The 26,635-nt window shown below is 39.1% G+C and overlaps 2 protein-coding genes across 2 annotated transcripts in view; both read right to left on the reverse strand.

Annotated features, from left to right (window-relative positions):
• Positions 1-2,805: 2,805 nt before the first annotated feature.
• On the reverse strand, positions 2,806-25,459 carry GK5 (glycerol kinase 5 (putative)). The gene is made up of 16 exons (XM_017822343.1): positions 25,322-25,459; positions 24,254-24,347; positions 21,239-21,314; positions 20,689-20,782; positions 19,603-19,734; positions 18,176-18,251; positions 17,487-17,548; positions 17,325-17,398; positions 16,925-16,985; positions 15,672-15,798; positions 13,582-13,686; positions 11,116-11,201; positions 8,212-8,315; positions 7,206-7,265; positions 4,549-4,682; positions 2,806-3,494 (listed from the first exon to the last, which is right to left on the reverse strand). Exons 1-16 carry the CDS (start codon positions 25,457-25,459, stop codon positions 3,358-3,360), a joined length of 1,560 nt encoding a protein of 519 aa, XP_017677832.1. The 3' UTR covers positions 2,806-3,357.
• XRN1 (5'-3' exoribonuclease 1) overlaps positions 21,291-26,635 on the reverse strand; it is a 45,795-nt gene continuing 40,450 nt past the window's right edge. Inside the window, exons 47-49 of the transcript XR_001876075.1 lie at positions 26,448-26,472; positions 24,254-24,347; positions 21,291-21,314 (exon numbers count right to left, since the gene is read on the reverse strand). The gene's annotated coding sequence lies outside the window, so the exon portion shown is untranslated. The remainder of the gene's footprint in view (positions 21,315-24,253; positions 24,348-26,447; positions 26,473-26,635) is intronic.

Genomic DNA, 26,635 nt, shown 5'->3' on the forward strand with positions numbered 1-26,635 from the left:
ACAGAGATTATACCTGGTAACTTCCCAGGCTGAAGCAGCAACTCAAGTGTTTTCCTTTTTTACTGTCTTCTATCTGGAAAGCAAGTCTGAATGTTCTTGTCAAAAACAGGTGAGAGAAACTGAATTTAATGCTACATAAAATCAACTGTTACAGGAAAGCAGAAAATACTGCTTAAAAGAAAACAGTACTCAAAAATCTTGGCCAATTTCATTACAGGGAGATTTTAAACATAGCTGCTGATTTTTTTCTTAGTTATGTAAGGAAATTCATATGTCTGCTCAATATGTTCAACTATCTGAAGACTGTTCTCTTGATATGCAACACTTAATCCAATAGTAGTTAGATCCCTCCAACATTAGAGCTATTTTTCATGCCATGTAGTCCCCACAGAGATAACAGGACTATATGTTGTTATGAATGATAAAACATTCATTACCTACCATCAGCACTGTGTCTATCTGTGAAGGCAGGATGCCCTGAGATCATTAACACATCTCAACTGAATTGCCCATTCTTCGTAAGCTGATGAGGTGCATCACTACCCAATCCTACGTGAAACATTCACAGTCTCAACACGGTGTAGCTCTTAAAATGATAAAACTACAAACTAGCTAATATTTATCATTTTTGTATTGTTGCAAACACAGCTAATAGAAAATGTAAAATTGCATATACTTTCCAAACTGATGAAAACTGCCCTGAAGTAAAAAAACCTAAATACAAGTAAAAACAGCAGCAGTAAAGGCTGTCTTATTTTAAATAAAAGTTAATATGAGTGAGGTTCTACAGTGGTCTTCACGCCCTTCTGTTAAGACAGCACAGCACCTGTAAAATCATTTCAAATTCATTATCATTTAAGAGGTACCACTTTTAGATATCAGCACATTAAAAAATTCCTGGGAGGATCAATTTTTCTTGTAACAGGTAAGCAAAAGAGACTTTGATCAGTATCTGAATTTCTTCAAGATGGCTATTAGTCTGGTTAGTCTTTGGGCAACTGTGCATCCCGAGCTGCAGCAGATTCTCTAACCTCCAAAGGTTCCTCCATCTTGGGAGACTTAAAGACACCTCCCTGTTTGTTTCAGAGACTTACTCACTAGTTTGAACCTCTTCACAACAGAACTCAAAACTCTGCATTCCATTTGAATGGGTCAGCTGGTGAATGAACTGAGGCTTTTTTGCATCCTTCATTTGCAGTGAAGTTTCTCTCCTGTAGATTTGAGGCTCATGAAAGGAAAACGGGTGAAATTTCCTGCTTCACAAAATAAAACAGTGACAGTGGTAAAATGGTTATCCTGAATAGTTCCTCTAGGACAATCCCTAGAGCAAGAGGACTATATAATGTCTTGAGTATTTGGATATCTTCTATCTCTTTAGCTGTGCTATTGCCAGGAGGAAAACCACCCCCTGTGCAAAGGTGCAGTCTAAGGCCCATGGCTGCTGAGTTACCTTCAGCAAAGTGATTTGAACAGGATCAGGCTCAGCTCCCATTGGAGCTCCATCAAGGAACACTGCCTGAGTAAGCCCAGCAAAACCACAAGATTAACAAGTGGACATAAGTTAAGGAGCTTTCGTCAAAAGGGCAATAGATGGACATTATCCCAGGGCAGATATTGATGACTAAACTCTTTCACAGTGAGAGCAAAGTCTAAAATACCAGCAACTGAGGCACAAACTCCAGCCCAAAATACCACACTGAAAGCCTTTCTGTTCGGCCTTGGAGAACCTACTTGCTAACAAGCATTTTCTTTAGCAGTGACATTGTGAGGACTGAGAAAAGTCACAAGCTGAACACAGGAGTTAAAGCAAAGCAACTGTTTCATATATCCTGTAATTGCAGGTTCTTACTTCACAGCAGGAGGAGGAGGACTATTTATATTAAAGTCTTAGCACCATTTATAAAAAAGGTATATATAGACTGTATAGCCTGCCACATTACTTGAAATCAGCAAACAGACCTGTTTCTGGACTTCATTTAAGGATTCCCATTAAAGAAGGTTTAGAAGAGAATGGTCTCTGCAACTTGGAAGGACACCCAGAGGAAAAAAAATTTGCCAAGATGTAGCACAGGTTGAAGGGCAGAAAGTAATAGAAGAATAAAAAAAAAAAAGGCATTTTAAGCTAGGGGTGACAAGCAAATGAGATCTAGTTTGAAGAATGCAGCTAGAGTAGATGCTCCAACTCACACTGAAACAAACTGAGGAAACAGGGTACAATTTGACCTTCCACGTTTCAGCACAAGAAAAAGTGAATGATAGTCCTTCAGCCCTCTTCAATGACCACTGACAAGTCAAAGACAATTTCTTGTCTCTGGTGTCTGTGGAATACAATCACCCACAGCTTGAACTCAATATTATTCTGAAATGAAAATGTTTAATCATTTTAAATTTTTGAAGCTGATTTACAAATACTCCTGAGAAAATTACAATAATTTAAGAGTAGTGATAAGCAAATACATAATAATTAACTACACATTTCTTTAATTAGAATTTATTTGTTTAAAAAATACAAAAGTAATTTATAGCTTCAAAAATAGACTTTTGACTCCCTTTTAGCTAATAATAATAGGATTTAAGAATGGCCTTGAAAATATTAATGGTACAAATATCTACAAGTTAGATAGCATACCTGGAAGTATTTTTAATGTATATGGGTTGGTCATGCTAGATAAGATTGCTTTTGGCCTTTATAAAATTTTTTAAAAAAGTGAGCTACAAGCTAGATAGGAACAATAGCTACAAAAATCCTGGATTTTTCTTTTAAATGGAGTGCTGAAAGCCTATTTGCTTTCGTATTTCATCTTAATTTAGTGCACAGAGGTGTCATCACAGAGTTGGGCCAAATGTTTTCTTAGAATGTCAGCCAGAAGTTGGTAACAGGCTACTATCAATAAAACCTCTTTCTACACAATTGAGTTCATCACAATCCACCCCCAACAATCATTTTAAGTTTCTCAGCAATGCCTAGGGGAGTGTATGTGCCTTTTACCCTTCCTTGATGATTAGCATACCAAAGATTTTAGAGATCCAAAGGGAGGTGAGCTCCTCAGGAGAAAACCCATCATAGGCAGAACACCCCCTGTGCAGTACATGGTAGGATTCCAGCAGCTGGGCCACCCGGAGGAGGTCATGGAAGGGACACCAATGCTGCAGCTGGACCACAGCTGTCACAGGGATGATGGGAAGGGTCATTACAGTGTGTAAGTAATCCAGCAGCAGGGGGGTAACCAAGTACCACATAACTCGTATAGATACCATCACAAATTCCAGTTGTGGTTTTCACTGTCCTGTTAATGTCAAGATGTTATAAATATGAATTAAAACATCTTAATTCTTCTATAATTAAAATGCCAACTTCTACCAGTGCAGGGAGTGTTTCATTGCTTGTAGCCAGGTATCCATAGCAGGTCTGTATTCCTCTGAGTCCTTTTGGGGCTCAAACACTGCTTCTATTCTCCTTAGCTTCTTTAGTTGTTCTTTGTCAGTCCAAAATCCTATAAACAGAAAATTCGTTCTCCAGTTCAACTGTAAATATGTTATTTTTGAGTTGTTTTAATCTATTTCCAAGAGATCCAAAGCAGAAACACAGTAAGAAATCATGACAGCTTTTCTTTACTCAACCAACAACTTTCTCAGAGGGAAGCATATTTTTAACATTGTGAAAATCCTTTCCAATAGGATCCACTTGTTTGGAATTCAGACAATGCATCTGCTTAACTGGGATGGTTTCCAAGGAACAGCTCTGGTGCACTGAAGTTCCCTTAGGTTTCATCCACAAAATGCTTTCGGCTGCAGGCCCTTCTCAGTGAAGAAGGGCCACAAACCCCAAGATTTAACTGCTTTCCTACTGTCTTAAAAAATTGCATAAATGGCAGAAAACAGATTAATTTATGTTATTAAATCATTCTTTCCTGTCAAGGGCCCCAACTTTCTGACACTTTTATTTGGTGAATAAGTCTTACTCAAGCACATAGTTTTTATCTTCCATTTGTGTTATTTACATATCAGAGCAATTTAATGAAAATATATTTTGTAGGTGCATATTCAGCAAAACCATTGACAGTTTGTAGTTTTAAGTCTGGTGAATGATATAGAACAATTCTGTGTGAGTAGAGCTGTTTTTTCTGTTAATAATTTATTTTTTACTTCCATTTCCATGAAAACCTTAAAGAACAGAGGCTCAGCTCACAGATGACAGGACACAACTTCAGCAGGAATGGCATGGCTGCAGGTAAGTGCACATGATCCACCCCCATCCAGCACTGCTCAGGCAGCACAAATATGGGAATGGACACAGAGTCAAGAAAGAGGAGGCAGCAAAGACAGGGTTCACCTCTTTCTTCTCCAGTACATCCTTCTAACTGTACTGTGCAGAGAAGCAAACACTATTTACCTTGGATTCCCACAAAAAAGGCTAAAGTAATCCTTTGGGGAGTTCTTACAATTATTTGAAGTTATGCCCTTTTTTTGTCTGATTTTTTTTTCTCTTCATATTTACAAAAATGCATTATAAAGGGAAAAACAACAACCTTTTTAATGTCTACATACCTGAAGCAAGGCCTGCTAGAAAAGCTGCACCAAGACTAGACATATCTGCATTTGCAGGTTTTTCTATTTTCTTATTAATTAAATCTGAAGTCATCTGCATAACAAAACTATTATTACTGACACCTCCATCAGCTCTATAGGGAGAAGGGAAAAAGTAGTTAGAAAAATGTGTTAAATTCAAATGCTTATTGCTGGCATTTCAGAAAACAAGTCTTGGTGTCCCACACCTATGCATACATCTTCCTGTACCCATACACAAATGTGTTTCCACTATGTGGGTAAGTTTAGTGGCCAGAAGAAAGTGCCAAGAAAAAAAAAGAACATTTAAACTGGGGGAGGAACGGTAGACAGACAGGGACACAGGACACTATCAAAAGCTCTGAAAGCTCTGTCTTTTAAAACCATAAATCATCCTGGCTGAAATGTTAGAGTTTATAACAGAACCTTTACATAGTTACCACCACAACATAACAATAGTCAAAACCATTACACTAAACAAACCCTTTCAGGTGCTCTCAGATCTGGAAGAGTACCCCTTTCCTTATTACCAAATCTTTGTACTAGTGAGCTAAAATGCCTTCACTGTTGCTTCTTTTTTATGAGGAAGTTCAGAATGAGGCTTCCATCTATCTATTTGCCTAACTGCATCATGTTGGGGACCAATTTAATGGACAAAACTAGAACTTATCAATGGAAGTCTTTAATCATCTGAGAGTGCCAAGTAATCACACTTGCAAACAAAAGTAACTGTGACAAAAAGCAATCTTTGAAATGTCAGAGATTGGTTCATTATGCTCTTGGACTCCAATACCAGCCAAGCATGGAGCTGTTGCTCTATCAAATGTGGTATAGAAAAGACCTCTACTGTTTATTGCTATAGAAAGTGTTGGGTAATAAAACTTATTAATTGCTTAAAGATCTTCAATTCAAATATGCCAGGTGAAGTCTTCCATACTATTAAAAATTTCCAAATACTCAGTTTTACATTTAGCTAAATTTTGCTGCTGGATACTTTGAAGATTCAATCTGTACACCTGCTAGCTCCAAGTTCCTATGTGCCATTTGACCAGGGACGTGCTATTTCACAGAACACTTGAACATTCCAGGGCTCCAGGGACCACCAGGATCATCCTTAAAAAGGCTCCTGCAGGGTGTTACACCACAGGACAGGTGGGCTAAAGTGAGGGTTCTTTCTCTGTGTTTTCCTTGATGGTGTTGAGACAAGCAAAGAGAAGTAATAGGAAAGTAGAGGACTAATGAAAACAACAACTTGGTAGGAGCTTGTAAGAGCCAGAGACTGGGAAAGAACAAGGGATACAGGACAACAGCTAAAAAGGGAATGAAAGTATTTATGGGATAAAAGCAAAAACAAAAAATCAAAAGTAACTGACAGATACTGAAGATGTGCAGATAAAAGGATGGGAGAGCAGTTTACAACCCTACTGAAAACTCCACTGAGTTTATCTCATTATCTTTTAATGCTTAACCCACGAGTTGAATTGCTACTGATGCTAGTTAACTATTAGTCACTATATGAAGCAGCAATTTTCTATCAATGAATAAAAAATAACGTGATCATACAATGTAAAGTTTACATTACAACATAAGTGGGATCAGAATTCTAATATTCCCTAGGCTCTACTTCCACACTTCCCATTTTTCAGTTCGCGCTCTTAATGTGACTTCTCAAATTCTGGATGCAATTTTCCATGTAAAAAAGTTTCCTAAGGAATCAAAAATTCAGATACTTTTAATCTTTTTGTCTCCATTAAACTCCCAAGCCTGGCTGTTTCTTCACCTTTGCCTACTCTGCTCCAGTACGTGATGGAAAAGAGAAACTTCTGGCTCCTCCCACCTTGTACTCTCAGTTTTCTTCAAATCACTCAAGAGTGATTTGTGTCCACATGCCTGCCAGTCTGTTCCTTCCTCTGCAGAGGCACAGGAGGGATAGGAAGGCTGCCTCTCTCTTGATCACAGGGCCATGCTGACCCCTGGCTGCCCGAAGGAGGAATTTTGTCGGAGAGCCTTCTGAGCCCCAGAGGGCTGGAGGCTCTAACAACTGCTGTGTTCAGAGGAAGCACCTACTGAAATGTGAACTGTAGTCTTCCAGCAATGTATAATTCGGTTAAATTTTCATCAAATGTTGTGAAAGCATATTCACCGTTGCCTCACTAAATTTGATCTGCTTCTTCAAAGATTAAAGCAAAACCAACGTCTTAACAGCTGAATTGTAAAAATATTCTCCCTCTTTCCCTCACAAATAGAACAAATAGTTTTAACTGATGTCTTCAAAAAACAGTCTGTGAAAGACCCGGCACAAAATGTGTCAGTATGAAAGAATGATTACAAAGGGTAAAATGACCTTTGGGGTAGGCATTGCTATGTGCACTCTAGTGCTTTTTGAAAACATGCATTTGCCTTCTCTTTTATTATTGTTTTAATAATTAGAGCAATTTGTTACTCTCCTACTGCCAATCATCAATGCCAATAGGTGTGGGGAGACTCTACTGCTGCTTAAGCTACATTAACATTTGACTTGGGAATCATCCATTTCTCAACAACAGAATTTTCACAGTAAGATAAAATGCATAATAAAGTTCACATCGACCTAAAGTCAAACTCCCATATATCAAATTTAGAAGTTACACAGAACTTACCGAATGGTTTGAAGAGGAATGTGCACCTTCTTCACAATGGTATCATAAAGCACTTTGTTTCTTTAAAAAAAATATTCAGTTGAATTAAGCATTATATATTCCATAAAGTGTTTCCAGTATCTACATAGTCAGAAAATAAAATACAAGGCAAAAAAAGCCTCAGTTCTGTCAGAACTGCTGCAATAGCTAGTGAGTCTCTAAAATGCACAAATAAAAAAACCAAAACCACTGAAACTGGTCTTTAGTCCTTGTCATTACCACAAAGGCACAAGTATGGCTAAATCATGGCCCATTCTATAGCAAGTCACTGTGGAAGGTTCACTGTTTCCACTGAAAATTGCTGATAGGTTTCTACAGACAAGATGCCATCACTGATTCCTCACTTAGAGTGAGGAAAGTAGGCCAACAGAGTGTTAACTGGAGTTTACCCAGCTATTTTTTAAGGGTAATATCTGAAGGCTTCAAGTTTGACTTGTTCTGAAACATTTCAGTTAATGGGAGAAAATCTAAACACAAAGGATCTCTACTCTTTTCTATTTATTTGTGTGATTCTTGGGAAGTCCTGTGTAGGGGCAGGAGTTGGACTCTATGATCCTGATGGGTCTCTTCCAACTCAGCATATTCCATGATTCTATAATATAAAACTTTGAGCTTCAGGGGTACTTTAAACATAGCTGGAATGGGCTACAGCTTCTGACAAAACACTGTTACCAGAGTAAGGACAAACTTCAAAGAGAAAACATTTTTAGAACATGCAACAAACAATATAATTTAACAATCTATATGGTTACTTAATAAAAAAACCTCTGAACTAGCAAACATACACAAGTGTAATTGCAAAGTGTTAAGAAAAAATTAAGCAGCTGAAACTCCTTTCCAGCATAACAGTAATGGATCACTACTATTAATATTTTACAATCTGCAGAAGTCCAAGTATCCATTTAATGCTGCTGATCTAAATAAAAGCAAATGTAAGAAATAAGCCAGGTAATTAAGCAAACAGTACCTGAAAGCTACAGATTCCAGTATAGCTCGTACCAGATGGTTTCTGGTAGTGGAAGGCTTCAGCCCCATGAAAGAGGCACATAAATATGTGCCATCCACAGAAACCTGCACAAAAGATGTCACCATGAGTTCAGTGAATTGTGTTTGTAGGCTTTTAAGAAAGGAGTCAAAGAGTAAGAAGAAAAAAATAACTTACAACAATTACAGGCAGCAGTGAGAGAAGAAAATTGAAAACAATACGTAAGAGGAATATATTGTTATTTTAGCTACCTCAGTGAACAGTTTAAACAGCTTCTTTCAAGAGCAAAAGTTTTAAGTGTCTTATTTCAAATCTGACATACTAAATAAGACTAAGCCATGTGATTTATCTTCAAAATACGTACAGGGTACATTTTAAGTGTCTAGGACAGGGCACACTGATACTGCTGTTCTCCAACAAGATTTCACACACCCCCTCCTGAACTATTGAAAGAAAGATGAATTGACTTTTAAAAGTAACACTGAAAGGGATGATAATACTTTTTATTAATGTATACTACAGCCTATTATCAGTTACACTGATAAACACAGTCCAAGAAAAATTCTAAGTGTTCTTGTTTTTACAGGAGAACTAGAGGACTAATGTATGAATCTCTGTTTCCACCCCTCCACTCCTCTGATGAACTTTATCACAAAATATTAGTTGGCTGATGTGTACCTGGTTTGTGACAATGTTCAATCTTATTGTCACTGTAGACAGTAACTTTTAAACTGAAACAATCCTTTTCAGTTGTATTGTGCGAAGTATCAATTATGACAACACTTACCAGAAGTTTGAATTTCATGCTTATAAAATACATACACACATATTTATAGTTAAGAAGATGCTATCATATGCTAAAAAAACCCAAAACACCAGTGTACAGATAGGCAGACACAGCCAAAAAGAAAGCTGGCATTTTGAGAAATTCCTGAATAGAAGAAACTTCTGCATCAAAGAAAATATTCTTTTTGTTTCCACATAAAAGTACCCTTACCACTCTAAAAATGGAGCCACTTGTTCAGCTCAGTAGTACAATAAGGATTCATGGCTTCTAAGTTTACCATTTTTCATGTACAAGATAATCTAAAAGGCGTAGACTCATATTCTACATAAGGGTATCTAGAAAGAATTGATCATTAAAAAAAGAAGAAAAGAGCATGCACATCCATGCATACACCCCACTGAAGAGCCCTACAGTTTTGCTGTTACTATTAACCACAGAAATGGAAGCCTGGAAACCCATTTCTAGCAGAATGAGTAAAAGGAAAAAAATTATTAATGCAAATATTCACCCCATTTTAAATATAATTTCACAATGATGTTCCTCTCTGTGTACTGCACCACAGCAGTAGAATCCAGCAAGAAAGACACTTGTTCTTATTGCCTAATGATGGATGAGTAGAGGAACATTTTACTTTGTGTAGGAAATGGCCACATGAGCTTTCTAAGAACCCTTCCTAAGGGCTGTCATTCTGAGGACTAAGAAATATTATAATAGAATCAATTTGTGTTAGCATCTAGCCATGTGGAGCTACACAGACACATTACAGGCCCAGAAGTGTTCAACTCTGTTATGTCCCTTTTCACACCATGTAATCCCCTCAGTTTCTAAGTGGACACACGTTCTGTCACTGAGTCTGCAGGCTAAGCACGGTCCACTGCAATAAGCAGGGGTTTTAAAAAGCAAAGAAACCCACACTGGGCGGGACTATTAGTGGCTGCTAGATGTCACAGTTAAAGAGAAATCCATTCAGTTATCCAAGTACAGCTTCTAAATTTGGACTGGGAATACCAGAATTAAGGAAAAAGACTGAATCAGTATTAACTGGGAAGCTGGCTGGGGTTCCTTATGGAGACAGTGCCAAGAAAGCAAGGGAGAGAAAAACCCACAAAGCAAAATAAAAAGATACAAACAAAAAAGAAATTTTGCCAATATCTCTAGAACTTGAACACTAATAGAAATAAAAGTTCAGAAAATACTGAGACTAACATTTGTCTACCTCAGGATTCCTGTCTGCCAATACTGGAATTTAGCATAGCTCAACACTTGCTTATTCCTAGCACAGTTACTCCCACTAAATACGAAATGGAAGCCCCTTAGCACAATCAAATTCTATATCCCTAGAGACTGGGGTGGCTGTTTGAGAGCAGGGAGCTGGGCTACCTGGAGAAGAAATGAAATTCCTCTTTGCTTTGTTCCATCAGCATACAGGACTTAAAATCTTTAACCTTGCCTTTGTGTAAGTTTCTTCAGAAAGAACCACTAGTCCTGGGAATGATTAAAATGAGTGTGGTAGACAAATGAAGATTTAAAAAAAAACCTCAAAAAACTTTTAGAAACATACAGAGATGAGGTAATTCAAACCAATCAATCACTGAGACTTCTAAGAGAGATGTTTATCCTACTGAGTTTGATCATTCCCAGGAGAAGTGTCTAAACATTATCGTCATTTTTCATAACACCAGGAATTGCAATCTTGCTCATTGTTTGTAAATATTCTGATGAATTGGAACGTACGTTTGAGAAAAGGCAGAATAAAATGAATTATTTTAGAGCAGTGCTCAGAAGTATTGTCTCAGTGATGGCTCTGCAGGAGGCAGAAAAGCTACGGGATCAGTTTTTGTCTCTGCAGGCACTGCCTGTGTTCCTGGGGGCAAATCATTCAGTTTATCTGTCCTTCACTAATTTTCCTATTTGGTAGGGTTTTCTCAAGGGGAGGATGGTGTTTAAGCATTCTGACAATGGTCTTCATACATCGTGATAAGCGACAGACAGTAAGAACCTGAGTAGTACAGAATAAATACTGTGATAGGATGTAAATTATTACATTTAAACATGTAAAAGTTGAAGTTTTAATTGGGTTATTAAATTAATAATTTTACCTGAAGACCTGGAATGAAACAAACGCCTTGAGAATCAGCAATACTCTGGGCCATTTCTGCTGTTTCATCTACATTGGTGAAAAGATCTGTAAGGATGCATAAGTTGTGTGCTTTTATTACATTTACTTCAATTTCTTCATTTTGTCTTGCTAAGAGACAGAAATCTAGAGTTTGACTACTGCCTTTTGTAATATTCTCAGATGACATGTTCTAAGGGAAATGAGCACTTCTCTATTTCATGTCCATCAGTCACATTAAAAAACCCAAACTATTCAGATGAAGGCTAAACTCAAAAGGATCCTCTCATACCTCTTGTGCTGTAGCCTTTTAATCTTCACATCCTGTAAGAGGTCAATATATTTCCAAATAGACAGAAATGGGAACTGAGATTGGTAACAGTGGCACCCTAAGAGTGCTAAAACCTTAAATTCACAACACATGAGATGCTTTTCTCCCCAAAAAGATGTTCTTATTGTCAGCCCAACTACCAAGCAATTACAGAGAAAGTCCTTAATATCCATATTTTATCACCACTCTTAGTATCTTTACAAGTGACTGACACATAAATAAGGTAATCACTTCTTATCACATCACCTCTTGGATAGACCTACTTTTATTCTCTGTCCAGACAGATCTTTTCTTTCATAACTCTACTGACACTCCTCTTTAGCTTGTTCTTCACCCACGTGCAATTCTTGTACCAACACCAATCTTCATAATTTTAACTAATAATGCCCTTATGTGGCCACATAACATGTTTTTACAAAAGACTAGGGGTCTTCTGTACATGAGATCTATTGCTTTTTCTTGTCAAAAAAGTGAATTCTCCTATTAAAGATAAATTAGATTAATCTAGCTAAACTTACCTTTGAAAAACCCATCCTAGTAACTTATCAGGAGTTTCAATTTACCTTTTTAACCTTCATGAATTTGATTGAAAATTTTGGATTGTACTGTGCTCAAACTAATAAACCCAAATCACACCTTTTCTTTCTTGTTGTCTTTGCTGTTACTGAATTATAAAAATAGTACCTCTACACGAGGATAGAAAAAGAAAAAATTAAGATTGACTTGATGTTGAAATTCCACATACTACTACTTCTAAATTCTTAGAAGTGATATGATCATACTAAAAGAAATTAAACTAAGTCTGCCTTGCTGCAGAAATTCCTAATTCCAAACCTTTACCACTATTATGTCTCATCTTCATCCATGGTGAGCCTCACCACCCTTACTGAGGCTTACCTCATGTTTTGGCCCAATTCCTTCTTAGAGCAAAAGTTTTACCATTCTCTAAAGCTGATAAAAGTCTCTGAATTCTGCTTCTCTGCAATAATATTTTCAGAAAATAAAGGTCTCACTTGTTACAGTGTTTAAAGCAGCATGCCTTTTTTAATCTCCCTCTAAAACTTCCCTTTTTTTTTTCTCTGGTAGCAACTGTAGGTCATGACCATTTTACTCCTGACTAGCTAGAAATCCTTCATATTGTGCATACACCAATAAAATCCATTTTAAGTATGGATAAGTTTGATATGGATAAGTATATATTTTAACTGACAGCTGAGTCTACAGTGCTGAACTGAGTCATTTCCTCAAAAGCCTCGTGGCTGTTGCTCTCCAGGCTTAGTCAAATGTTGGATGACAAAGACCTGAGGACCAACCTGAGTCACATTTAGCCCTCAAGGGCACATACCAGAGAACATAAATGCACCATATGCACCAAAAGCTGACAATTTCAAGAAACAGGAAATTTTGTGGGGAGCTACACTTCAGGAAAACCTTTCCCAGACAATCTTTCCTTGCATCTTAGGTAAAAATGTACTAAGTTTCTAAGTAAGCCAAGTAAATTTCTAATTAATACACTCAGAACAGTTGTCCTATAAACAACCAGTAGTCAGCTACTACAGAGCTATTATTTTCTTAGTCTTTCATTAAACTGGAATGCAAAGCCTTTCATTACATAATAATACCAGCCAACAGGCACATTACCTCTATGTGAAGCAACACTGACAGCACCATTACTTGAGAAGTTCTCCACGTTATTTTCATATAAATCAAGCCTGTTATTAACTCTGAGATGTGTAGCTTGAGACCTCTCAAAAGCATTGCAGCAAGTGCTTGTGGAATCAGGAAGTTTGTCGTGCTCAAGAGAAAGCAAGGAGTTAAATGTTTCAGGAAGATAAAAGCCTCCATAGGTAGGAGAGTCTGAGGCAGAGACTGAAGAGGAGATGATTGTACAAACCAAACTCCAACTCCCTGCAGCAAACCCATCCAGCACAGAACCTACTAACTAAGACACTGCATTTTTGCTGCCCAAAGCATGTGGGCTGGTTTCTTCAGTTGTGAATTACTCAATTATTCAGTTATTCAACTATGAATAATAAAACCAAGTCCAGTAACATAACTATGAACCTGTAAAAAAGTTTCTTAAGCAGTTATATATTTTACCCTCTATAAAGAACTTACCTATATCCTGAGCCCACTTTATGGCAGTGCCAATGTCCGATATAGTGCCTTCAGTTAAGTAAACAACTTCTTTCCCAATCTTCCAACCAATCAGTGGATAAAGACCTTCATTATTTTCCATGAAAGAAAACCACTTAGTTAAATTAAATGTTTCCAGAAAAACATATACAAGCATTAACCACAATAAGACCAAACAAAAAAAAAAACATTTATTCAATCCCTTTGCAGAATTGAAGCTAAAAAAAAAGTCAGCAATAGAGGTTAAGTATATTGTTTGAAAATTTAGTGATGGGATTACAAGAGACTTGAGCAACAGGTTGTTGGACCAAAGTTAACAAAAAAAAAATCACTATAAAAATATAAAAAATCCCCCTTTAATCTGAAGAACTATCTGTACTTACTTTTATTTTTTATATGATAAGAGATTGTGAATACCTATAAATTTATCAATGTTTTCCTATTTAAGTCCATCCAATTTTCCCCAAGGGATTCTAAAAAGTCAGACTCTTTTCCCCCCCAAAACAAAAAGTATCTTTCAAAGAGCTGACTGCTTGAAGGTACTATTACATTAGGAATAAATAATAGCCAGTAATAAGGAGTTGAGCCAAAAGTCCTAAAGAAAGGCAGCTAATTAGGGACAGAGAAGTCCATCCATCAGGTGGCCTTCCTGAAGATGCTCTCACCAGAGTCTCCACTAGTGTAAAACAATCCTGCCTCTAGGCAATGGATCCATATGACACTCAGCATGACCAGAGTTACTAAGAACCATCAGACTGCCAGAGGGACAGCTTTTACATCTGTACAACATGACTCCATCACTGAATTGTGACAAGTGCTGTTCTTGAAGGAACTACGTTATTTCTGTTTTTTTTAAACTGTCATATATAAGAGCTAAATGTAGACCAGAAACTAGAACAGCAGCTAATGAACAGCTTGCACAAAGATGCTGTAGGGATTAATCCTGCAGCCTTAAATACATATGTCAACTTTAAAGATTGAACACATTACATTTAATGCCCAGGGCACTTGAGAAAGACAGGTAACTTAATTTGTCCTACTAACTGTCCCCACGACTGCCAGAGACATAGGGAAAATCATTTTAGCATAAGTAACAGCCTAAAGCAGTAGAAGTTTCACAGCACTGCCTTAGAAGATTTTAACTTCTATCAGATCACAGCTAAGTATTTTCTTAAAACAAAACAGAATGGAAAAACCTTACAGCATGGTTTTTGCCATTAGATTTCCACAGACTACATATGTATGATTTCCTAATGACATGATTAATTAGCCTAAAATCATTTGCATTCATAGGGAATTCTATGTCTATGCTCTTCAGTTCTGACACATCTCATTTATTTGCGAAGGTCCTTCAAGACTTGAGCTGGTAAAAAACTCCTTAGCACACTGCTGTCCTCCTTCCCAGCCCCACCCATCCCACTTTAAGTTGCAGACTTCCCAAAATTAGTAACTCTTTAAAAATATGACAGACAGAGAGAGCTTGTGTGGGCAAATTTACTTCAGTATCATCTGTTGCTCTCTTGACAAACAGCCACCTCTGACAAATTAATAAGCTTGACAGACCACAAATGTTCAGACAATGAGGTTTTAAACACTACAAGCATGTTGAGCATTTCTAGTGTTTTAAAAGAAAACCAAACTGTTAATCCTGCATTATCTCACTGCAGGTAATTTGATGCATATGGGCTCGAGGGCAGGAACTTGATCTACTGCAACTTTTTGATGTGAGAAGCCAGAGGACCAATCCCTCTTTTCTTCATTCTTCTACTGTATAATACTGCTATCAAGAACAGGTGAAGAAAAAAAAAAGAGGGAGGGATGCGGGTAGCAGACATAATGATGTTCTTAAGTTCTCTTCCTGAGAAGCATATTTCAGGATAACCAAGATGTGTATTTCTAATTAAAAATTTCCACAGTCTTGTGGACCCACACTCCCAAGCTGGTTTCTTACAGCTAAAGACAGAAGGAAAAGCACAGTCCTATTTTATCCCTTCGTGTACCCTCATCATTAACAGCTATTGAGGAAAAGCTGAGTGTGTCAAATACTCTAAAACCAAATTTCACTATCTTACTTCTCTGTGATGCAAAGAGACGCTCTCCAGTATTCACATTCCAGAAACCTCCTGTTCCCATTGTCAGTTTAACATCTCCTGGGTGGAAGCAGCATTCTCCAAACATAGCTGACTGCTGATCAGCTACCTGCCAGAGCCACAAAAACAATGGGACAAGTTAGCTGTCAACCACCAACCTGCAATGCTGCCAGGTTTTAAACTATCAATGCAAATGGTTCAGAGTTCTGAATATAAGTAACTGTTCAGAAAGGAACTGAGCATTCAGAGAGGATTCATACACAATTTCTTAAGTATTTGCAGGCCATTCCAACAGTCAGACTTATCACAAGCACCAAATTACACCAGGTTTGGACACAACAGGAATGTCTGTAGCATTGCCTGCAACACTGAAAAATGTTACGGAAACAAAAGCAATATTTTATGGTTTAATGTTTGACAAGGATAAATGGGGCATTTGCAATCCCAGAGAGCACAACAGAATGGCTTGGCTTGAATTCTTCTTTCTCCAAATAGAAAGCTGAAATTTTGAGGTCTTGCCTTCCTTTTTCTCTGATAACCCTCCTGTACCAAATTATTCCATGCTCAATTTTTCAACAACAATAATGGTTATTAAATGTATTTACTTATGTTTTTGCCTTGGTGAAAGAGGAAATTTACACATAAATTTAGTCTACAGTTCTTTAAAAATAGCAGGAGAAATTCAAATTATCTAGGTGACAGTTTTTTCACTTAGCTCAATTCAAGCAGATTTTGCTACAAGTCATCACTTTAGAAAAATAATGAGGTTTTCTTTTCCAAATTCTAACTACTGAGGCAAGAACATGTTATTTGCCACTTATTTTTAGTGGGGAAAAAAACAAACATATAAAAGGGACCACAAGTAGATCCATTAAAAAATACTCTTACATTTGTGCAGTCTTACCGAAGTCAAGCCAGAGTGGATTCTGTTGCACAACCCTGTATAGAATAACTGATTTTAAGGCAGAGACACACACATTACCAGAGCTTAGAGTCCTACATTCAGTGCTTAACCATTTGGTCCCTAACCTTAATGAACTCAACCTCTAGAAATCCCTTCCCCTTCCTCTCTCTTCCTTTTCCCCTAAGGGTGTAAACTGAGTTTTTGGAGAAAAATTCACCAACCAATTCTACTGCAGTTAAGTCATAGCAAAGGAAGCAAGTACCAAATCAAAGCCAGATAAATAGTGTAGGTAGAAATATACAGATTAAAGTAAGAAAATATTTTCACTCACCAGTGCCATTATTGGAATAGGTACCCCAAATATTTCAGAGTCAGCTGATCCGAAGTTGAAGCTTAAAACAAATGTTACGGAGAAACATCACAATACTAAATTGAACTTCTTGTTAAAATGAAATCTAGGTACATAAGGCCTGAGTCTGCACCACATCTGAAAGGTGATGCTACTGATTTATTTTAAAGAAAACATTAATACTATCACTAACTACTGTCAGAAACACTGACAGTAAAAATAAAGTTTTGGACTTCATATATTTCTACATAAAGTATAACTGCATATACAAATAACTTTGTGTACCTGCATATAACTTGGCCTGTGCAGATTATGTAGTATTTTTATAACGGCAATTAATTTAACAGTTATCATATTCTTTTAATTATGTCTTCATAGTTACCTCGTGTCTTTCACTGGTGGATAAATAGACTTTGGCAGAGAAAGTAGATTACATAAAGTGGGGCTCCAACATTTCTGAAACAAAACGGAAAAAGTAAAAATGTCAGCAATCCTCTCAGAAGCACAATAAATAGCAACAACCTTTTCCCAGAACAGCACATACCGTAAAGGGTTCAAAAATGCCTGTAGAACTGGCACTGGAGTAATCTGTAGCATACACAGAACCTACCACGGAAAAAACATAGAACAAAGTAAGACTTGTAGATATTCAGACATTTAAGAGTTTTTTTTAAACATCTCATTGGCTCCCATCAAATATAAACTGAGTGTGTGTGAGCAAAATCACAATGATACCACGGGCACAGAGACTTCATCTGCCGCTCACTGCAAGGGCAATAATGACCTTATTTCCTCTCAGGAACCTGGATAGAAGAGCCAACACACCCCACACCAACTGCATCACCCTCAATCATAATCCATCTGATTGCTCAGCATTAGCCCTCAGGACAGAAACTTGTAATTCTTTCACATTTGTAACAATTCTTTGGTTTTTTGCTTTCACAGCTACTTTTCTTCAATCAACACCAATTAGTTCTGTTAGTCCTCTTTAAATCCTATACTCTTAAAAGGTTGATTACATTGAATAATTATTTCCTTTCCAGGCAGGGCCCAAAGAATATTTAATTTAGGGTTTTTTTAACAGTCAATACATTAAAATATTTATCAATTATCAAAAAGTACAAATTGCAAAAAAAAATTTGAATTCTAGGATATATAAATGACAAGTCATGAACATTCTCTCTTAGATTCCAGTGCATTTTATTAATATTTAAGAGAAACTGTAACATTCACCTTTAGTCAATCTATACAGTAACCATGTGTCAATTGTCCCAAAGCAGCAGTTGTTTTTTTTGGCAGCTTCTTCAGCCTAGGAAAAAATATACATACAAACAAAAAGTATTTAGAACTGGATACAATAAAGAGAAACATATTTCCTAATTCCTTTTATCATTTTCTCCATGGTTAATGAGAAAATATTTTTATTGTTTATGACTTCTGTAAGGAGTTCAAAATGTTATTTTCCTTATGATCTTATTCCCCTTTAAAATGGGAAATTCGGGTTTTATCTAATTTCCACTAAATGATAATGTTTACAACTACAGAATTCATAAACAGACATAAAAACTAATTCTCTCAAAACATGACTGAATACATGGCTCTTATCAAGAGCCATAATCTTCTGAGTTTCTTGGTTTGATAGTCACATATTTTAATTATCAGTGCCTGAAAAAATGTGGGAGAACGTTCATCTCACACAGAAAACTCAGCAGTTGTGTGACTTTCACTTTTATAATCCTCCAGATTCACACCTCACGTTTTCAACAGGTCCAACAAAAACATGCCTGTAAGAAATTATACTTGACCTTCTCAATAGTTAGCTTTGGGACAGTCAGAACTCAAAAGACTCTGGGGTTTCTTTACACTGGATAGAAAATGGATGATAACAATTTTCTTTTAAAAATTACTTGAAAATTAGCATAGAACATAAGATGACTAAAGTTATAAATGCTACAGGTAGAAACAGGGAAAATGGCACAGATTAGAGCAATGAATATAGCAACAAATAGCTCAGGGCTCATTAGGCCATTGGATTATTCCAGCATAACTTATTTTATGTGCATTTTCTAATTCACACTATAACAAAATGCAAACCAAATAATATACGATATTATTTGTGAAACTGCAAAACGCTGGGATAATGCAGAGTGGAAAGATAAGAGTGCCTGTAGAAAATAAATACAGTTGTCATGCAAAACTAGAGTGCAAATAGCTTTACAACAAAGTAAAATAACTAATTCTGCTAACTGTATACTTATATCAAGTGAAATAAGGTGATTTGATTATGTTTCTTATGTCTGAAGAAAGCTTCAGACTACTACATATTTCCAGAATCAGAGGAAAAAGCTGTATGAATACAAGTCACTATTTAGGAGGACAGGCTTTGAACATTAACACAGATGAAAGTCTTTCTGGTTCTTCTGAGGAGAAGAACAAGACAAACCTGAAGAAATTACAGCCAACAGTCACAGAATCATAGAATGGTTTGGGTTGGAAGGGACCTTAAAGATCATCTACTTGCAACCTCCCTGCCATGGGCAGGGACACCTTTCCCTAGACCAGGTTGCTCAAAGCCCCATCCAACCTGGCCTTGAACACCTCCAAGTCACCTGCCATTATCATCACTTGAGAAAGCTGTTGTTGTTCCCTTTCCAGCTTACCTCAGGTATGTTTTTAAAAACCCATGACAACTTCATAGAAGTTTGTTGTGTGGAAAAAGTAAGAAAACTTGGTGCCAAATATCGATCGTTCCCAGTCAAGAAATGAAGCACTGTAAAAATAACATGGATTACCTGTTTCAAAAGAAAACAGTTACTTAATGTTTAATCTCGCCCTTTAAAGGTTTCTGATTAATTATCTTTAAAGGATGACAACACAGGTGGAAGCTGCTAATTTAGAAAGCTAAAACTCTGTTAGAGTATCTTTGTGTAGGATCAAGCAGGGATCTTAAATCAACAGATAGCCTTCCTGCTAAACACACCACAGGAAAGAGCAGCTGCACTGAAGTCTTTCTAAGTTCTGCTGGAACACAGACACTTCTCTGCACTACCAACACTGGTCAGCTACATGAGCACAATGCCTGATGTGGCTGACAGCTTTACACACTCTTATTCCAGTGAAAGTTCTACAGCTGACAGGCTCGATCATGACTTAATAGACTTAGCAAAATTTAATCATTAATCAAGCGTTCAAAAAGGAAATAAGTGGCAAACCCAAGCATTTAATTTCCTATGGTGAGTGTGCTAGTTAGTTTCCACTTAGAGGAAAAGTGATTTCTGTTTTTCCAATTGGAGCAAAGCTTTCTCTTCTAAAGGTAAGAAGCACAAGCCATGAGCAGCATAAAATACACCTTCTACAGGTAATCTGAGCAAAGAGTATGGGAAAAAAAACACCCAAGAAAAGAAAAAGCCCAAAACACTGCCAACCAAGAACTACCCACCGACATGCAAAAACTGTGCTGTAGCAATGTTAACATGAAACATTTTAATAGAACAAGAGACTAAAAAGTAACAAAATGAATATTAGAACTACAGTTATCTTTTCCCATAATTACCTGCAGGCTATCAGTACTGCATTTGTTTTCTTGGCACTATCTTCCATGCTAATATTGCTCAGTTAAACGTTTTTAGGCTACAACACGTCACATTACCATGTGAACAGCAGTATTCCATATACTGCCCTTATTTGTCATAAAAATGAGACAGCTCTAATATGTCCAAGCTGTATCTAGATTAGCAGAGTTTTACCTTCAGCAGAAGGGACTTATTCCAGGAACGCACAAGTTCAGCACTTCTTATGTCTTGCCAACTTATGAAATTATGAAAAGGTTTCCCTGTCCTCCTGAAAAACAGTATTTGGACATTTCCCCTTTAAAACTACAGAACACAGACTGCCCAAAAAATTCAACAACATTCACCGTTTCCAATCAGGACAATTAACATTGGGTCAGTTCCCAAAATAAGTGCATATCCTCCTGGTGGATTCAAGGAGTTACTAGATAGGCACACAGACATTTGGAGTTCTAGACTTCTCACCAAAAATAAAAATTAAGTATGTGTTCAGCTCTTCCAAAGTATTAAGAACAAAAAGGCCATACACTTACAAACTGTTCTGAACTGTGCAAACACAGTTTGTTCTGAACTGTTTGGCTGTGCAAACACAAGGGAACGTGAGTGACTGACATTTTTTACTTTCAGGTTGTGACTTAACACAGTTCAACATTTCTACAGCCTGCTCCCATCCAGTCCAGGAATGTAAACAAACAAAATTGTTTGAAACAACACACAATATACATACTTGTGCCATGTAATGAAAGTTCCTCTCTGTGTGGAGATGCCAAGACCAGCAATTTGCCCCATGTGAAGCCCTGCAGCTAAAAACCAAAAAAAAAAAAGAAAAAAAAAAGCATTTATTTGAAGAAACAAACAAAAATACAGCTTCTTCAATATAATTATAAAAATCTATGGAATACTTAGGAAATTAACAGCTAAAGAGAATATAAATCTCTACAGGCTGCCCAATTAAGTGGCTAGAGCAGTGAAATGTTAGAGAGCTCTGAGTCAGACAACTGATTCCAAAGCAGATAAACAAACCTATGTATTTACTAAAAGCAGTTGTGGCACACTGACTCTTTCTGCCTCCTGAAAGGCCTGTTGATACTCTACATGAATAATCCCAGAGACAGGCAGGAAGATTGCATAAACCTATATAATCAATTAAAATGTGCATTTCACATGGATAAATGCAAAAGAAAGCACAAACAGAAGTACCTTTACACTTACAAAAAGAATTTTCATAAAGAAACAAAACTAGATCGATCCTGTAGGCAGTAAAGAGATTAATGTCAATATGGCCTGATTTTTTACATCACTTTGATAATGACGTGTCTCACTTTAAATATTTCTTAAGCAACCTTTCAAAATTCCTAAGAACAAATTGGCTTAAACCACGTACCACTGAATGCAAAGTATACTTCAAAATCAGAAGTACAAAAGTGTACATTTGGGTACACACCAACTTTGCTGTTAAATTTTACCTTCAAATAACTCTTACAGAACATTTTTTCTAATATATAAAACTGTAAATAATTAAATATGTCCATAGCTATTTTCATAGCAGCTCTAGTCAGCTTGCTAAGCACCTCCATGCACGCTTCCAGAAGCAAAATTACATGAAGGGAAAACACATTAAGAAATTCCTCTTAAATGACAGACTACCTATTCTGTCCTAAGTACTGTTACTCTGAGGGGCTCTCAGTGCAGCTACTTGAACAAATCACAGGTTAAGTATGTCTTGCTCATACAAGTTCTCATGTCAACTTTCCCATCCAAAGTTACGTTTGTGTGAGCCTATCTTGAGGACTCTACATCTGCCACCCTCTCAGTGACAATCACAGAAAGGATTTCACAGGGAAAGGGCACATCCTGTGCAGCCCAACTCTACTTGTGCTTCTGCACCTTCCTTTGTCCTGGCCCTTGCATTCCTGCAGGCAGTGCTACCAAGCCCTCAATCAGCTGAAAGTTAAACCGGTGCTTTCGCAAGGCAACCTGCTCCACCTGCCTGCACAAGTGCTGCTGGTAGCAGGAGTGTATGGGAGGAGGACCTGGGAGTGGGTGGCTTGAGAACAGCAGCATTTCTTTTCCAGGCAAAGCCACAGGAGTACTACCACAGCTCACTGCAGATTAGTGGCATGTGTTACTCCTCCCCATCTCCACAACCTGCATGCTCCCATCGCTTTCCCTGCGTCAGCTATCATGCTCTCTAGATGCCTACACGAGTGGAGTGAAATTCCATCAAAGAGAAAAACAAACCAGAAGACAAACATGGATATTTTTCAGCTAAGCTGTCTTTTGGATGGAGTACCAGAGTAAAAGAGGGGGGTGGGACTGTGCAGCCAAAAGTTTCCACCTTTAGGTAGGACTGGACTACATCAGGTCACCCGCCTGCACATGGAATCACACGTTTAGCTTCACAAGCCCTGCAAACCCAAGTGTAGCTGTGCCTTCCTCCTGCTTCCAGTTAGTCATTCCTGCCCCTGGTACCACACCCTCTCTTGCACCAGCACAAACACTGGTGAAGCTCTGCTGGCATAAACAGCCGGACAGTGATTCGACTCAGGAAGCTGCTCTAGACTTGAAACAATCCTGTAAAGAGGAGGGTGGGACTGCTTCTTTTGACAGCACTGTGAGGTCAGAAATGACTTAAAAATGACCTAAAAATGACTTGCCAGCAGGGCACACATCTTGGCCACAAGATAACCTTCCCCTTTTAAAACTAGCTGAAAAATCTTGCTTCCTGATTTGCCTCACAGAATGGGAGTGAAGGAAGACAGTAAGGTCTTTTGGGGGTTGAGGTGGCATTGCTATTCTCGTGACAGTTGCGGCTGCTGAGAAAACAAACCAAGAGCCCAAAATAATCAGCTTACACCTGGTGATGGTTACTTTCCCTGTTCCCTAGGCAGCCTTCCAAAGGAAGAGACAAGCAGTTTTGGCTTGAGCCAGAGCAACACTTGGAGACCAAACTGCAAGAGGGGCTGAATGGGAGGAACTTAAAGCAGTGGATGCAAGAGTGTGATGTACACACACAGGCCAAGGAGGCTGAGGCATGTGGGAAAGCTGGGGTGCAGCTGACAGGTTCACAGCATCAGCGTGGCAACAAAGGCGATCCACGCTGGATTGTAGAACACTGGAGCTGGATTAATGTGAAAGCTATGGGAGTTGCAGAGAGCAAGAGTAGAGTTAGAGCAGCATTCAGAAAAGGGGGGGAAAACCCACATCAGAAGTTTGGCAAAAAAGGGAGCTGTGTGTATTTAGTGTGTGGAGTACTAGGAAATTTTAGGCTAAAGTACAAATAGAAAAGAAGAGTAATACAGAAATTGGATGGTAAGAACTGTCCGTAATTTGAATGGGAAAAGTGGGAACATCAGGTTGTAATGGAGGAAGTACAACCTTGAAGCATCCTGAGTTTATGCTCTCATACACCTGCAGTCACACATACGAAGTGGCAGTGGAATAACGGGGCACTGGAAGGGGAACAAGCCTACACAAAAAGCTGGAGCAACAAGGTGCTGTCACTGATGTGTAAATCTAGTGTTCACTGCTTCTACTTCAATCCTAATCTGGCCCAACTGAAAGGAAAAAGGTCATTCCAATGCCCTATTTTACATAAGGACTGAATAGACCTTAAAGCATGTTGTAGACTTGTGCTCAGTGATGAATTTTCAATACTAGTTAAAAATAATCTTATTATCTAACAGACTTATTACTAATTTTGATAAATAAATAATTAATTTCTCAAGCTTTAAGCCCTTACTTTGTACAGCCTCTTTTATTACACCAACAAATTGACTCCACAGCACTTCAGGATCTAATTCAACCCATCCAGGACGAGGATAAAGCGACTCCACCTATTCAGGAAACACAAACAACATTTTTATGATCCCTAGTTCACAGAAGCCACCATTCTTGTGCAACTTGGTGCAAACAAATTTGCCTTTGCATTTTTTTTCTTAATTTTCTCAATCTCTTGTATGAGAAGAAACAACAGTGTAACTTTTAGGACATAGTTGAATCTGGATGTGTGATCTCTAGAAGACTTCCTCTGTTCAGAGGGAATAAAGAAGCCCAAATCACCAGGAACTTCAGAGGCTGTAAACTCCTTTCAGAGCTGCAGATTGGAAAGCAGATGCTCAGAGAGCCTTTTGGCTCCACTGCTGAACTCAGACGTGGATGCCTCTGAGCTCCTCACCAGCAGCACGGCTCAGCAGGGCAGGGATCACCCACTAGAGGGTCAGCTCCACCGAGAGCAGCCCCTTCCACCTCTGAAATCCATCAGACTTTTACACTTCTCCTAATTGTAAAAAAGTTAATTCTGGAGACTGTCTTGATCCCAAAATCACGATCAGTACAAACGAAAAGCAGCCCGAAATCCCTGTTCCCAAGTTAACACTTTTTCACGCGGCACTGTTACACGATGGGATGCGGGTAAACACCAAGTCCTACGCAAGCCTCAGCTATGCCCTTCTAACAAAAGTCTTTTTGTTCCCAGAGGAATTAGTCGAGAAGCGATTGAAGCGAAAGTAACAGGGATTGGTGGGCGGGAACGAACGGGGCGATCGCTCCGGCGGTACCTGCGGGGCTCGGTGCTGCGGGCTCCCTTCACCCCGGGGGCCCTGGGAAGGGGGAGCAGGGGCGGACCCGGGAGATGCCCGCGCACCGGGACAAGCCAAGGAACCCGCCGGCTCCCGCGGGCCCGCGGGTCAGAAACGCTCTGGGCAGAGCGAGCACGTCCGGCCCCGCCCGGCTCCCGAGGCAGGTGCCGCCCCAGGCTGCTCCCGCCGGGCCGAGCTGAGGGAGCGGCGCGGAGCCCGCCCGGACTCACCTTCCTGCAGCTGGAGCCCCTGACGGCGGCCGCGCGGTCATAGACGTGGCACTTCACCATCGTGCTGCCCACGTCCACCCCCAGCACGTACCGCGCCGGGGCGGCCGCGGCCCCGCTGTCGGGCTGCCCGCACGGCATCGCCCGGCCCGGCCCGGCGCTCAGCGCGGAGTGAGCGCGGCCGCGCCCGCCACAGCCCGCCGGCCTATGGGCGCGGGCGGCGCGGCGGGGCCGCCGGGCGGGCAGGTGGCGCCCGCCGGGGGCGGTCGGGGCGGCCTCCGCAGGCCGCGGGCCCGGGGCGGAGCCCAGCGCGGGCGGGGCAGCCCCGCCCTTCGCTCCCTCATCGGGAACGGGCCTTCGGCCCCGGGGCCCCACGGACGAAGCAGGAACGCCAAAGCAAAGCCCCGTGTTTCGTCTGTGCAGTCTCTGTTTAAATCCAGCAAAAGCACGTAAAAGGTTTTTATAGTTAAACACGAAATGTTACAGGGCTTTCTGAAAGGCGGAATTCAGCGAGCGCCGCCGGGATACGTGCCCGCGGTGCGATGTTGAGTCCCGGCGGACAGCCTGCCTGACCCCAGCTCCTCCTCACAGCAAACAACGAGTTGAGTTCGCTCCCGGGATCTGTCACTGAAGGCAATGAGCATCAGCGAACAAATTGCACGTAATTACACAAAGTCATCGGCTGCAGCCATTCTCTCGTGCCATAAGTTTGCTTCATAGAGGGAACCGCGTTTAAAATCACTGTTGGAACAGTTACTGCCAGAAATGTTCTCGTATTGCCCTGAGATGGGGCTGTGGTTTTTAACAGAAACAACCAGAAATATTCTTAGTTAACCAATAAAATTCAGGATGCTAAACCTCAAACTAGTATCAATAGAATTTAGTATTAACCCATATTTAATCAGAAGAATTAGTCAATTAGTTTTAAATAATTTAATTAGAGCAGAAAAAGCAAATGCAAATACACTGAAAATATTTCCCCCTGGCACTTCTGGTTTGACCCCTCTTACAAAAAACTCTATTATGAAAAACAAAACAGTATTATGTGGTATAACAGTCTGATATGATTGGATCTTTAAACCAGGAGTACTAATGACAGTGAAAGCCACATTAAGAAGAGGCTTCTCACCTCACATGGGCAGCTGCAGAGGTCACTGGGACAAAGGTTTGGATCACAGGGAAGTGAAGGCACATGAAAGAGAAAACCAAGGAATGACTGCTTTACCTCTCCTCCTTAAGGAACAACATTAAAAAGTCACAATCTCTTTGACTTTTATATTCTCTTTCTCTGTAACTTGACAAGTTAATACAGCTAAT

Source organism: Lepidothrix coronata, unplaced genomic scaffold (genome assembly GCF_001604755.1).
Source record: "Lepidothrix coronata isolate B3197 unplaced genomic scaffold, Lepidothrix_coronata-1.0 Scaffold97, whole genome shotgun sequence".
Classification (NCBI taxonomy): Eukaryota; Metazoa; Chordata; class Aves; order Passeriformes; family Pipridae; genus Lepidothrix; species Lepidothrix coronata.